The sequence below is a fragment of the Pyrgilauda ruficollis genome, unplaced genomic scaffold, assembly GCF_017590135.1.
Source record: "Pyrgilauda ruficollis isolate IOZ18807 unplaced genomic scaffold, ASM1759013v1 scaffold34, whole genome shotgun sequence".
Lineage (NCBI taxonomy): Eukaryota > Metazoa > Chordata > Aves > Passeriformes > Passeridae > Pyrgilauda > Pyrgilauda ruficollis.
Genome location: NW_024524822.1, coordinates 6,095,412 through 6,109,790, shown reverse-complemented (window position 1 = coordinate 6,109,790; position 14,379 = coordinate 6,095,412). Strand labels below are relative to the sequence as shown.

Below are 14,379 nucleotides of genomic sequence, written 5' to 3'. Positions count from 1 at the left end.
GGCCATTTTGCGGCGCGATGAGGCGGGAGCGGCGGTGAGCAGCGCCCGTCCCGCCCGCTCCGCTCGCACCGCCGGGCACGGCCCTCCCGAGGGCGAGCAGGCACAGCCAGGGGACAGCGACACCCCCAGCGCCCCCCGCCCGCCCCTCAGCGCCGGCGGAGCCATGAGCTGGGGCACGGAGCTGTGGGTGAGTGCGGGCGCGGGGGGAGCGGGGCTGCGGGAGCCGCACCGGGGCATAACGGTCCGTGCCGGGGCCGCTGAGGGGAGCCGGGTGCGCTCCGCGCCGGCACCTCGGCGCTGCTCAGCCCGGGGGGCTCCCCGCTCCGGAAAGTTTCATGTGCAGCCTCTGCAGGGAAATCCCAGCGGAGGTTCAGGAGTTTGATTTAATTTTGCCGAAGGAATTAATTTTTTTTAAAAAAGCTCTGTAGCACAAGGAAAGCGGCGGCGGCTGGGGAGCGGAGGGAGGCTCGCCGCGGAGCGTGGGGTGGGTTTTGTGTGTGGCTGCTGCGGGAGGCTCCGAGGTGGATCTATGGACAGGGGGTCCGGTTTCAGGAGAGGGAGCTGCAGGGAAGAAAAGCCAGATGATAAAATTTCCCGTCGCTGCTGTTAAGGGGCTTCTCTCCACGCTGGATCTGAAGGACGGAGGTTTTTACGAGCAGAGTTTTGTGCTGTGTGTAAATAAAGCAGGTTTTAATGGTGCAGAGGGTTTCAATGTACAAAGCTCCTTGATGCTTTTGAGGAGAGCCTGGAAAGTATAAATGCATTTGGTTTACGGTGGAACGTTAATGGAAAATACCGGACTGTTAAAAGGAAAGAGAAGTGGGCAATAGCGATGTGAAAGGGTCCCTTGCTAGTGAGAAGAAATAAGGGAAGGGAGATGGAAGAGGTCTGGGAAGGCAGAAGAGCTGTTCCACATATTCAATCACAAAGAGGACATGGTGCAGCCATGTTTGATGGTGGAGCATGGAGCAAACCTGCTGGGTCTGGGAGGGCTGGTACCCGCGGACAGCCGGCTCTGGAGCGGCTCTGCCCTGAGGGTGGGACAAGGAACATCTTGGGACAAATGTGTGCTCGGGAGGAGGGAGAAGAGGGAGACGGACCCGCTGTTTGAATGAAGAAGTCAAGAATAAGTGGCAAGGGGTCATCTGGATTGTAAAGCACTGCAGGATTCTCTCCTGTAGTCATGTGTTTGTGGCTACGGCGCGAGTTGGGATGAAAATACAGCTGAGCTTTTGAGCTGCCTCTTGTAGAAATGGTTATTTTAGATGTGCTAATTGCTGTCCTTTCTGGGTGCATTCCTGGCCCGCTCTGGCAGGCAGCTCAGCATCCCGTTGTGCTGTGACATTGGAGTCATGTTTTAGGCAGATCTGGTTAGACCTATGCAGTAAATTAGGGAGCACTTGCTGACTGGGAGAGGTTATTTTGGTGTGGTTTTATATGCCATAGAAAGAAAGGTGATAAATGCTGGTGAAATAGTGTAGTGATGCTATATTGATTCATCAGTATATAAACAGCTCTGCTGCATGGGAATGTTTCTGGGAGGACCTGCAGTTGCCTCCTTTTTCTGCATCTTGGATGCTTTGGGAGGAGACTGAATAGTTAGTGTAGAATTAAAGTAAAAGGCAGCATAATTTGACAATCTTTACACTGGAAAATACACTCTGACGTCTCAAAATATCAACTACTTTTTTTTTTTTTTTTTTTTTTTTTACTCCTAAAACTGCAAGCAATACTGAGGTGTTCCTGAACCAGAATGGTAGTAGAGAGTAGTGCCTATAAATAGTTCTTCTTTTTACATAATATTTGTAGGGGTGTGTGCTGCCATGTACGTCTTCTGCAACAGTTACAAATTGCTGTTGTGCCAGTTTTTAATCTGATAATTTTGTTTCTGAAATTGTCTTCAGCAGCATCAAAGTATCACTTTTTCAAGTCCTCAGTGTAGCACTCTGAGAAATGTAGTAGGTTACTGAGGAAAAGGGTTGGATCAAGAGAATGAATGATTCTAGATGTAAATTTGGCAGGAGTTGTTACATTTTAATTTGGGCAGAGCTCTGAAAACACGTCGGTTTCCAGTGCTCTGGGTATTTAGGCCAAAACTGATTTCTCACTATGTTTTCCCTTCTGCTGGAAAGGAAACCACACAAACAACCTGTATTTAATATATGCCTCTTTCTTTTGTTGATCATGGCATTTCTTTTTTAAACAAAATTAAATTTACATTTACTTTAGGACTCAGTTGTCTTTTTTATTTTTTTTTTTCTTAATGGGTTTTCAGGAGCAGGTGTGGTAAGCAACAAATGTCAGTTTTACATGTGACTCATGTGGTTTGAAGGGCTGAAAGTTGAGGCAAAATCAAGTGTTTTTAACTGTAGTTCAGAAATTTGCTAGAAAAATCAGCAATGTTTGATCAGGCTTGACTTGCACCCTGTATCTCTGATCCACCAGGCTGCATGGGTGTTCATGATTCACCCTTTAAATTTAGCAAAGAAGTAAAATCAGCTTGCTTTTTAGAGCTCATAGAATGTTAATGTTAATGTGCTTGAAGTTATGTAGAGTTTCTGTTCATTCCTTGGGGGAGAAAAAAGCTGGTTGCAGAAAGCCTCCTACTTCAGAAGCAATAAAATCCCTTTGGCAATGTGTGAGTTATTCCCAAAACAGGCTTTTAGCCTTGTGCTGTGATGTGAGTGCATCCTGTGCCTTTGGCTTGCAAATCCTATTGTTAAGTTGCTTCTGATATTTCACTTGATTCTGGACTTTGAGTAACATCTCAAGATTGTTCCTGTGAGTGTAAAAGGACTCATAACCAGCAGAGTTATCAGATGTCCTAATGCAGCATTTATATCCTGCATGGGGGGAATGCTGGGGATAATGAGATCGTCTGGGGCCTCCCAGCAATCCGGTGTTGCAGAACAAAACCTGGAGGTCTCACGTAACCCTGCTTGCAGCTTCTGCCCACCCAAGCCCTGCAGAATTCCTTCCTGCCTGTTATACTCCAAACGTTCAGGAGCTGAGGAGGAGGCAGCGGGTTAAGGACAAAGTGCAGGCACAGCACCAAAACATTTTATTTTTCACCTGAGTTCAAGGGTGCATTAAGGGCTGACAGGTAGGAGGGTGTAGTGCATATTTATTTTGTGTCTGATTCTTGAAACTGGCAGTGTTTTCTAAATACTTAACAAGTGGAAGTGATAAGTAAAGGTTATGTAGGGGTGCACAGACCCGACTTTTACCTTCAGTGCTGCTCTTTGGGGACAACGGGCTGTAAAAGCACACTGAGATCTCCTTCACCTTTTTCCTCTCTTGGCTAATGGGAAAGAACATGGAGCATGGCACCCGCAGGTCTTCTGAAGGGTACTTTAGTGGGTAAAATTCATAAGTGTGTGTCACACTTCCCACCAGTGTCCTTTTGTGTGGTATGAAGCCCTTGAAACAAGTGGGATTACATTGCAGACTGAGCTGAAACCGACCTCAGCACTTCGTGCTTGTCTTCAGGGTAGAAAAAGCTGTGGCTGGTGTATTGAATGGAATGAACTTTCTTGAGTATGACATTTGGTACAGGATGTAGTTTGGGGGAGATTCGTGTAAATTTGTGGTTAGGTAGTCCAGGAAAAATTCTGCCTTTTCAGAACACTGTCACAGCACGTCAGGTTCAGGTGACCAAGTGATTGAATGTGGAAAGTTTTATCTTTTTGTTATGAATGTTTCAGAGGTGCAGACACTGTGGGTTTATTGCTGTGGGGTTTTTTCCACATTCAGTGTAAAATGAAAAAAAAAAAACCAAAACCTGGGGAGGGAGGTGATTTAATCAAGTTTTTCCTTGACCTTTGTGAAAGCTGGGTGGCTGCTAACAGCTGTCACTGTCCTTTCAGCCTGTGAGAAGGTGGATATTCAGTATTTGCACGGGTCTTAATTAGCTGCCAGAATGTGAGGGGCTCTGTTGGCCAACTCCTGACGGAAGTTTCGTGTAAATTTGTGGTTAAGTAGTCCAGGAGAAATTCTGCCTTTTCAGAACGCTGTCACAGCACTTCAGGTTCAGGTGACCAAGTGATTGAATGTGGAAAGTTTTATCTTTTTGTTATGAATGTTTCAGAGGTGCAGACACTGTGGGTTTATTGCTGTGGGGTTTTTTTTCCACATTCAGTGCAAAATGAAAAAAAAACAAACTAAAAACCTGGGGAGGGAGGTGATTTAATCAAGTTTTTCCTTGACCTTTGTGAAAGCTGGGTGGCTGCTAACAGCTGTCACTGTCCTTTCAGCCTGTGAGAAGGTGGATATTCAGTATTTGCACGGGTCTTAATTAGCTGCCAGAATGTGAGGGGCTCTGTTGGCCAACTCCTGACGGAAGCGATACTTTGGGGACCGCACCTTTTGTTTATAGGGTGTTCCAGGATGCTTTACTATGAAAACACATGGTTTGTGGATATGGGGTTTTTTTTTTTTTTGTCTTTTAAAGTTCATTCCACATAGGTGCAACTCTCAGAACTTGAAGGCCCCCTTGCTATTTGTAATTGCTATAGCGTTTCCTCTTTCAGTACTCGTGCCTCTATTTCATCAGCAGAATTTGTGTTTAAACAGCTGTAATCTTGCATTTCTGCAATTTGCTTGAATGCAGCATTGTTCTTCAATAATATTTGCAATGGATGGGTGTTGCATGTGGTGGTGACTCACATTTGGAAACCATCTGGAGTACCTGGGTGATTTTGACCTTGGTGGCATTGCACAGTGCCTGTAATGGGCACAGCAGTCAAATGTGATCTCGGTTGAAAACCCTGTTTTCTTCTGCTTGTAAGAGCATCTGCAGAGCTGGATCTAGGTTTGATGTATTGATCCTTGAGCCAACATCCAGTTTTATTGTATGCAGCCCTGTAGCTGATTGCAGACAATAGAAATTGTGTGTCATCCCACCCATCCCATTCTCACAGTTCCTACAGCCCTCACCCCCCAAACTCTTTGGGGTTGGGTCTTAAGTGTTGCTTTCCAAGACTTAAAAGAAAAGGAGATGGTGTCTGATGGGAAAAGGACACAAGTAATTAGTCTTGCATGATTAGTCACGGGTTAACTCTGATGAGCTGAGAGTTTCCATCATGGGCCTAACCTTCACAGGTGGGTGGGTGAATCATTGGCAACTTCTCCTGTGGTGATGGCAAATGCTCTTCTGAAACGTCTATTTTATTCTAAATTTGCTGTGAAACTTAATTGATGACGTTCAGACGACTCCCAGAGGCAGAGCTGGGTATCCCTGACCCCTTTTTTTTTTGCGTGTGTCAGTTTCATAGAAACTTGGTTCCTGTTTAGTAACGTGTTAAAACTTTTGTATATTTCAACGAGTCTGGAATTTCACCCACAAAAATATTCTATAAAAGCACCCTAAGAGCAGATACAGTGAAAGGCTGAGGTCAGTAACAAACGCATAATATTTATAATTTTTGCTTGTTTATTCTAAAGCTCTTAGTAAAAGTTGTACACAGAGTGCTGGAGGTGGGCATTTCAAAGCAAAACACACTTTTTATTAGTTAAGTGGTATTAATTTAGCGTTCTGAATAGTTATTTGGACAGTTTTGAGGTAGCAAAATTGTCTGACATTAATACCCTCTTATTTCACTCGGTGTTTTAAGTGGTCAGCCTGTATATGCAGATTAGTGAGTGAGAAATAGTTTATAGAAGCTGAGTCATTACAGAGTATCTGCATTCTGCAGCTCACACCTTTGTGTGCATGCCCAGCTCAGGGTGGGATTTGGGGCTGCTGCAGCCTCGGTGCTCGGGCATTGTAAAGCTGGTTCATGAGAGTCCTTTCTGTAAGCTTAAAAAGAGAAATTTTTAAACTTTAGGATGATGTGTTGTGTGCTGCCCTGCTCGCAGGTTGGGAGGAGAATGGGGTTATGTGAGAAGTCCCTGCTGCACCCCTTGGTACCTGCAGGAGTGGAAAGATTCCCTTTGGGTACCTCAAGGGCTGCTGGGACTTTAATGTTTGAATGTCTGAGTAATTTCGTTTACAATTCTGACTTGCTTTAAGAAAGAGGATTTTTACAATATTGTCAAACCACCTATTCTCGTATTTCCTACCTATTCATTAAGGAGTGGGGGATTTACGCTCTTTCAGCGTGAGTCAAGACTTGCAGAATTCAGTGTTTTCCCTTCCAGCCGTATTGTGGCTGCTCAGGATCCCCCGCTTCCTTGAACCATATGGGGAAGGCAGTCAAACATGAGCCGATGTTTTTCTGGTCTCTTTGCAGCTCATTAGTGTTACTCATGTTGTGAAACATTCTTTTACGGCAGAATTTCAAAAGCTGTAAAACACTCTTTTAAAGCTGAATTTCAAAAGCTGAGTTCCTCATAAAGAGTAGGAGCCACTGTTGCACTGTGACACCTTAACTTAATAACCTGCTTTACATTATTGCCTTTGATTGCTGGACAGGTAACCTGCTAATGAATTTTTGGAAATTCACTTTCATCCTGTTTGAAATACTGCTGCTGAGATTGGTTATACATTGAATCCAGTCCAGCTGTCAAAATCCAATGGTTTGTTGAGTTTCCTTAGTGTTCATGTAAATATTTTAAAATAACTTCCCCCTTTAGTATGATTGTACGCTTCAGATGAAACTTCTCTTCTTCCTTTCTCCCCTAGAAACGCTGCTTTTGTATTTATTTTTTTTTTCTGAAAACAGTAAGCTGGTTAAATTGGTAAAACGCTGTTGTCTCTTGGCATCTTTGCCATTCTCTTCAGTCAATGGCTTTGGCTTTAAAATACAAAACACTGGAAAAGTGGTGTATATATATATGTTGTATGTTTGTACAGGATATGGTGCATTTAGTGTTTCTTCTCAAGCAGGTGTGTTGGGGGGGTTTGGATCCCTTTGGAATTTAACATGATCACTCTGTTTGTCTGGAGACAAACTTATTAACCTGGTCAATACTTTCTTTTGGCTCAGTTTATTAAGAATGGCTTGTTGGCTTAATTAAATAAAATGTTTCTTGTTGCATCTAAAAATAGAAAAATCTGTAGAAGGGCTTCTAGATTAACTCTTCTGTAAGTAAAGTGCAAGAATGAAATATTGTTTGCCTGGTGTTCATTGCTGATCACTGAAGCAGGTCATGTTGTAAACCATGTAAAGAAGCAGTTCTGTTAGATGTTGTCCTTAATTTATTTGAGGAAGAGTCAGCCTAATTGGCAAAACAATGAAAAGAACAATAGCAATCTCCCAGATGCCCTCAGAAACCCCGTAAAGCAATAAAACTTGAAAAGGAGTCACTTGGGAATTAATGTCTGGTTTAGAAGGATGGCCCCAAATGAGCTACCAAATCACCCAGATAGTCCTTAATCCTGAGAAAATCCCAGAGTGGATTTTTCTTCTTGTTGTAGCTGAAATAATATAGATTTCTTCCATTAAATGTGTCACTTGGCCGTCTCTTGTTCAGTGTTTTTCAAGTGCTTCTGTTTGGTACCTGAAGTGTTTGTATAAAGTAAAACCTTCAGTTCCACCCTTGCAGTGGGGCTGGTCTAAGTGCTGCTGGTACCATTCATTCCCTGAAGGGGAAGGGTAGTTTGTAGTGTTTAGATTTACTCCTCTGGGAATAGCAGGTACAATTTCTCTCATAAATTATTCATTTCATAGTTCAAAAATTAATTTCAATGCTCTGAGTCTGTGGATGTGCAGATAAAGGAGTGCTACCTATGTGACAGGAGAAGGATTGTTTTGCAAGGATTCTGAGCATATTCCTTATTCCTAGCTGCACTGCTGAAGATTTTTTTCCAATTAACACCAAGAAATTGCTTGTTTGGTGCCTTGGACAGTTTTCTCTGTCTCAGACTCTATTCTAGACTGAGCTGGCAGCGATCTTACTGAGAATGTATTTAACAGTTTTTTTCTCAAATCCTCTGTTTTCTGCTGCTTTAATTTCTTTCCCTGTTAGAGTGCTCAGGCTGCAGTTTTCCTCTTTCTGTGCCTTCCTCTTGCTTTTTGGGTTTCAGAGCAGTTGGGATCATTGCGTTGTTACCAGGGCCAGTGTGTATTGCACATGCTGAACACGATGCCTCTTTGGTTTTGGAAAGCTGTAGCGTTCCCATTCATTGCAGCAAGGTTCTGAAATTTGGCAGACAGAAGCTGTTGAACAGGGATATGTCTGCTGCTGTTGTTGAGAAAATATTCCTCAATTAGGCAAACCTGTAAGTCCTTGGAAAAATACCACATTGCCTGTACTCAGTGAAGTTGTTATTGACCAAATCTTCCTGGGTGCTGGCTACGTTTTGGCCTTGGAGGGATTTTCGTGGGGCAAGATGAGCTCACCCACAGAATAATTGAAGGCTCAGTCTGGGCCTTGCAGGAGAGCAGCCAGACATCCCATGCCATGGCTGCTGAAGGCCAGGGTGGAGCTGGGCAGCCTCCTCTGCTCCCAGGCTCCTTTGTTGGTGCCCAGTGGCACAGAGGGAGAAGCTGGAGGACAGCTCTGCTGGGTGGGAGCGGGGCTGTGTTAGGGGAGAGCAGCGTGGGTCAGTGAGCAGGGGAGAGGGGGATGGAAAGCATGGCAGCCCCAAGTCAGGGTAAAGATCCCTCTGACCACTTTTATTCTCTGTTAATAGCAGCAAACCGGTTCTTCGGTCCTCATGGACTGGTTCTTGTTACACTCACTGAGGGTGAGTGAGGTGTGTGGTCAGAGAGGAAACCACCTGGTTCAGGAGACTGAATATGGAGAAGAAGGACTGGAGATCATGCCAGGATCTAGTTACAGACAGTTGGGTCTGCTTGTCTAGGAGCTGTTGCTGTGATGGAAGTGCCAGGGATGATGGAGAGGGTCATTTGAGGAGAGATAATTCAAATTGGCAGTTCTGACAGTGAGTGAAGAAGGACTAGTAGAACGAAGGAAACAGCAGAAATGAGCTCAGGAGGAGAAAATTAATTTAAACAAAGAAAACAAGGAATCAGTCAGTAACAAGGAAACAGCTTGGATAAAAGCACACAGAGCAGGGCTGGGCTCTGGGCTGGATGGGTGGGATTGTGACTTGCTGTCAGGACGTGTGATGGGATTAGTGCATTAGGAATGGCAAATCAAGAGTTTGATGGGATCAGGAGAAAGTATAGTGGGTGCACAAGGGGAAGGAATAAGCAAGGAGCAAAGGATGAAGATTAGATAAGAAGTAAAGCAGAAAAGTAGTGCAGAGACATAGCAGTCCTCTTCTGGCTTTGTAGTTTTGCTATTTTATGTGGCTTTTTCCATGTCATGCTTAAGTGGAGTTGATGTACTGGTTTGTTGTGTATACGTTGATTTCTGTGGCTGCATTTTGCATCTTTACTCACTGTGGAAGAATATTTGACAACGTCTCTAAATAAAAGCTTTATCTAGAATTGTGTGCACTACCGTTATACATTCACTCATTCTGTGCAGAAAGCCTGAAGGAATTTTTTAGCAAATAAGTTCAAAATGTGTTTAGATAATATTTTTCACTTTGCATTATACTCTCCGAGGCAGAGAGAAATGCTTTAGCACTTTTATCTTGTATTTACAAAAAAGAAAAAAATGATTGGCGTGGAGCAGGGAGTGAATGAAAGTGTGTTTTCTCAAACAAAAGTTAAACGGGGAAGAGAAATATTTCTTGCCCTCTTGAGGGCTGTTGATCTGTCAAATGTGGGTCTTACAGGAGTGGCTTTCATTAAGAAAAATAACTCAGGTTTTGCTGTAGTAAAAGAAGAACTGGCAGTGGATGAACAGGGAGAGCTGCAATAGTGCACTACATAAATATTTTTTCACCCATCCTGGCTGTCTCTCCCAAGTATAACAGTCTGAGATCCTTTTGCTCATGTGTAGTCACTGGAAGAGCCTAAAAATAAAGGGTGAGAGGAAGGGGTTCTGTGCTGGTCAAGAGCCTTTATTTCCTTACAAGTCTTTGGAGCTGTGAAACATCTGGGTTTCGCACAGGACGCTTTTGGCACGTGGTTGTAAGTTAACATTCAAAAGCTGAAAAACTGCACAGCTCTGCTTCAGGTTTTGGTGTGCAAAACAACTCCTAAGCAAATGTTTCAGTTGTGGAATTATTGGTTAGGGGTTCCTTTGCTGCTTTGCTCAAGGACACCATCATCAGCTGATCTGAGAGGCTCCATCCTCCCAAAGCAGTGCCAGCCTGAGCCCCAGGCTCAAGGCACCATCACAGATTATGACTGCATGTTTTACCTGAAACCCAGAACTGCACCAGCCAGCCCTTTAGGTAGTGAGAGTGCATCTCACATGACATGTGTGACTCTGCCTGTCTAAATCAGTGCCCTGGGGATTTACAGCCTTATTTTTGGAAGGGGGGGCTAGCTAGGTTCCAGCTCTATTTAAAGATAAAATCAGGTGTCTCTGGCGGTGTGGCTGCATGTGTCTCTCTGAGATGCACTGGAGTAGCCCAGGAGACCACCCTGGAAGGGGAGTAGGAGCTTGCATCTATTCCTGGTATGTGTGAGCATCTCCCCACCACCTCCTCCTCTGGATAACTGTTGGGCTGGTTTTATTTTTGCATTGTGGTTCCTATTCTGATTCTTGTCTGCATCATCTTTATACCTGTATTAAGTATAAAATTGCTAAAAGCTCCTTTTCCAGAGGTTCAGCATGATTGACACGAGACAGTCTTGAAATAGGAAAGCTGTAATTGTTGGAAAACTACAATTTTAGCTAGAAAATGTGCTGTTTTGAAACACATGCACCTAATTTAGGCATCGTTGGAGACTGGGTCTGCATAGTTGTCACTCTTGGAAAATACTTAGTCTTGAATAGAGAGGTATCACAGTGCCAACATTTAATGGTTGAGGGAGTGTGTTGAATTGTTCCACTAGCCTTTGCTGAGCTAAACAATACAAATATAAACATTTCACTTGGCTATAAGCAGCTGAGTTGAAGTACTGGATGGTTGGGAACAGCATGACAGAATGGTGTGCCCCATTCACACAGAGGTCAGAAGACATTCTACATGATATTTATGGGTTTCATGCACACAATTATGGACATTTGTATTGACTTGAGTCTGCTGTTGGCTTGGTGTAGTCTTCTGTGGTTTGCTTGTGGGTTAATCTCTGGGAACAGAAATAAATGGAATAGTGACAGAGGAATCAAAAGCCAGAATCCACACTAGGAGAGTTGAACAAGTGAAAAATATCAAAATAATGGAAATTCAGACCCCCTTTTTGCAGTTATAATGTAAGAATGAAGTGTTTGGGGATTTTATTCATGATATCTTGACACATGGGGTGTTTGGGTGGTGATGGTCAGTGGAGCACTATGGATTTCCCTCTGGGGGCAAGGCATCCATCCAACCTTCCTGGCAGGGGGTGGGATTGATTCTTTAATCAGAACAGCAACAATCCATCCTGAAGCTTCCTCAAGGTATTAGGGCTGAATTAAACAGTCTGGGACTAGTGTGTAAGCCCTAATGCACTTCAAGAGGCTTTTGTGGACAGGAGAATTTTGAAAATAATCAGAAGATGAACCCAAAAGTAACAGAAAAAAGCTACAGGCACAAACTGCCCTTAAAAAGGGGACCGTAATACATTTTCTTTGTGTGGTGCAATGCTTAATGCTCAGATTCTCTTAGGGAAGAAAAGATGCATGAACTATACAGTTCTATTCATGGCACTGCATTTAGAACTTGTTTTATCTTCTTTGTATATGTGTTCCAAAAATAGATATGGTTACAAATACCAAATTAGTAGAATTAGGCATCTTAAAGCCAGGAAATACACCATTTTTAAAGCAACAATCACTACAGAGGAAATGTGGCATCTTATGCATATTGTGTTATATCTTTATTTTACAAAAAGTTAAGATTGTGTTTGCTTGTGTGCATTTGTAGGGTCCATAATCGGCATGAATTTCATAAGGATAAAAATGTCATGGCTGCATTCAGCTTTATTTGGAATTTTACTTTTCTTTGAGTTGGAGGAGCAATGAAACATGATTTCTGAGCTTTAGTTGGTATAGTAAGTGCTCACAAACAAGAACTAACTAAAAAGTGCCAGTAACCTTGTTAGATGTGCTTACTGATCATTATGGATGTCATTAATGTACAAAAGTACTCAAAAAATAAAAGTGAGGAGCCCACATGACAGCTGCTCTGTCTTGCTCTTAGTTCTTACTTTGTCTTGGTCCATCTCATTCTGCAGACCAAGCCAGGTAAGCAGTAATTTTATTTTTCCAGAATGTTGGAATCCCTTACAAGTATATCCATAAGGCCTGAGGACTCTATGAGAGCTGGAGTGTTTTAGTGGCTCTTTGTTAGAGAATTTGTCTGTGAATTCTGCATGTCCCTGGTGGAACCTGGCAAGTGCTGTCATCTTGAGCCTCTGGCTTCAGACATGCTCTGCCCAAGTCTTCTCCCATATCTTAAACTTCACTGGTCCTAGTGGTTCTTGGCCCACCAGTTTGGGCCATGAATTAGCAGCCAGAAATTTGGAGAGGCGGATTTGAACTTCAAGGTTTGTGAAAAACAAACCCTTTATTTTCCCTTCCTTGGCTGGAAGCATTTTTGACTCAGCCTTTGGACCAGAGCTGTAGCTTCCCAAATCTATTTTAAGTGGAAGGTATTGTCATTGGAACAACTGTAGAGCACTGAGTGACCTCGTTGTCCTCACTGTGGGAGGGGATGTTCTTGTCAATTTGTGAGAAATTGTCTTTCTTTCCCTGCCTTCTTTGTAGGTAGGTAAACACACATTTGTTTTCCTCTTCCTCTCTGAATCAGTCTGGTTCAGAGGCCAAACTTGCTTTCCCTGCTTGGCAGATAAAGCATCTCTTAGATTCAAGTCAGTATCCTCTTTCATATTTTTTAAGTGATTCAACTGCTCATCAAGCAACTGCTCTGTCCCTGTGTTATAAAATGGTTGGGGAGTCATGGGATGTTCAGGGAACTGAGCCCAGAAGCTGCAGTTGCTGTGTGAAGATCAGTAGCTCAGGCCCATGGAAGTCAAAGGCTGGACAGGAGGTTCCTGTTTGTTCTTCTAACAAAAGCATTTCTTGTGTGTTTGAGCTCTTTAATCCAACATGCAGAGCTGCAGCATGGATGAGCTCTGAAGTAAACAAAGCATAGATATGAGGAAGAGGGAAAGGGGAAGAAGAGGAAGGCTGACATGTTGTGCAGATGCCTTACACCTGAGTCTTGACCTCTGCCAAGGAGAAACTTTACTTTTCTAATTCTCTGCAGCAGGGCAGGTTCTTTTTTTCAATATCCCATTATTTTCCCATGCCCCCCCATGCATCTTACTTTCCATGAGTAGATTATTTATTCTCAAAACCAGTTTGTTTTGCTTTTCTTGCATTACTCATAAGATTTATCTTATCACCGTGTACTTTAGAATTTGCAACATTTGTTTCCAAAGATGCTGCCTAAAGAGCAGTGTGATAACCTCTCACAGATAGAGTGCCATGTCACAAGTGTCACATTTAGCAAGGGTCCTATAGGTCAGCTGAATACAACAAGTAGCAAATAAATTATTCTGGGAGACCCAGAGCACTGGAGAGGGACTTGCTGATAGTGACTTGGCAACATAATAAAACAGCAAGATATTTAAAAATGTTTAAAATTGTTTTGAGGTGATGAGTTTTCATTTGCTCTGGTGAACTGTAATATCCATAGCTAGGTGTCTCTTCCACAAAAATATGGACTTGCCTTTTAACATCTTCCACTTTTGAGTAAATGGTTAGTACCATCTCATTTCAGTAATAAATTATTTGGAAGTCCATCTAGCAAGACTTTTGAGGAATGCCTCAGTGTCGTTTTTAAGATGTCAGTCCTTGTAATGCTTGGGTTTCTGCTTTTATTTAGTAAGTGCAGTGCTTAAAGTATTGTACTGTTCCAAAAGTCCCTTGTTTTCTTTTGATTTTTTTTCTTATTTTTTTCCCCCCATTTAAATATTTGTTTGTTTCATGAACTTGGATTTGTTGGTAATATTTTTTGCTAAAGATCCCACCCCCTTGTGCTGGGTAGGCATTGTGCAATCCAGGCACTGATGGTCCCTGTCTTGCAAATTATGACATGAATTAAAGACAAGAAAGATTGGAAGGATGGAGCACAAGACACTCAAGGATCTGGAAATCCTCAGGCTCTCCCATCTCCTGACTCTTCTGGTCTTGGGTAAAATATGGCAATTTCTCTTGTGCCCATGTTTGTTATGGAAGTTCTGTATTGTGAAATTGTAACTACTGAATAATTACTGTAGTCTGGGATAAACCCAAAAGTAAATAGACTGTATCTATTTTATTGTATCTTTTGATATTGAAAAGCAATATAGCAAGCTGCTAGTACAATTTAGGTATTGCAGTATTCCCTGGATGTTATGAAAAGTATATATGTCTGACAGCCACATTTCAAAGAGTTTTTTCTATCTACTAATTAATTCTCTTCAAATAAATAGTCATGCAAAA

At 42.7% G+C, this 14,379-nt stretch overlaps 1 protein-coding gene across 21 annotated transcripts in view; it reads left to right on the top strand.

Moving 5' to 3' along the window:
- FNBP1 (formin binding protein 1) overlaps positions 1–14,379 on the top strand; it is a 92,901-nt gene continuing 78,522 nt past the window's right edge. For all 21 annotated transcript variants that reach the window (XM_041475085.1, XM_041475084.1, XM_041475091.1 and 18 more), the window contains exon 1: positions 1–187. In XM_041475085.1, coding sequence (XP_041331019.1) covers positions 164–187 — 24 coding nt within the window. In that variant the 5' untranslated portion in view covers positions 1–163. The remainder of the gene's footprint in view (positions 188–14,379) is intronic.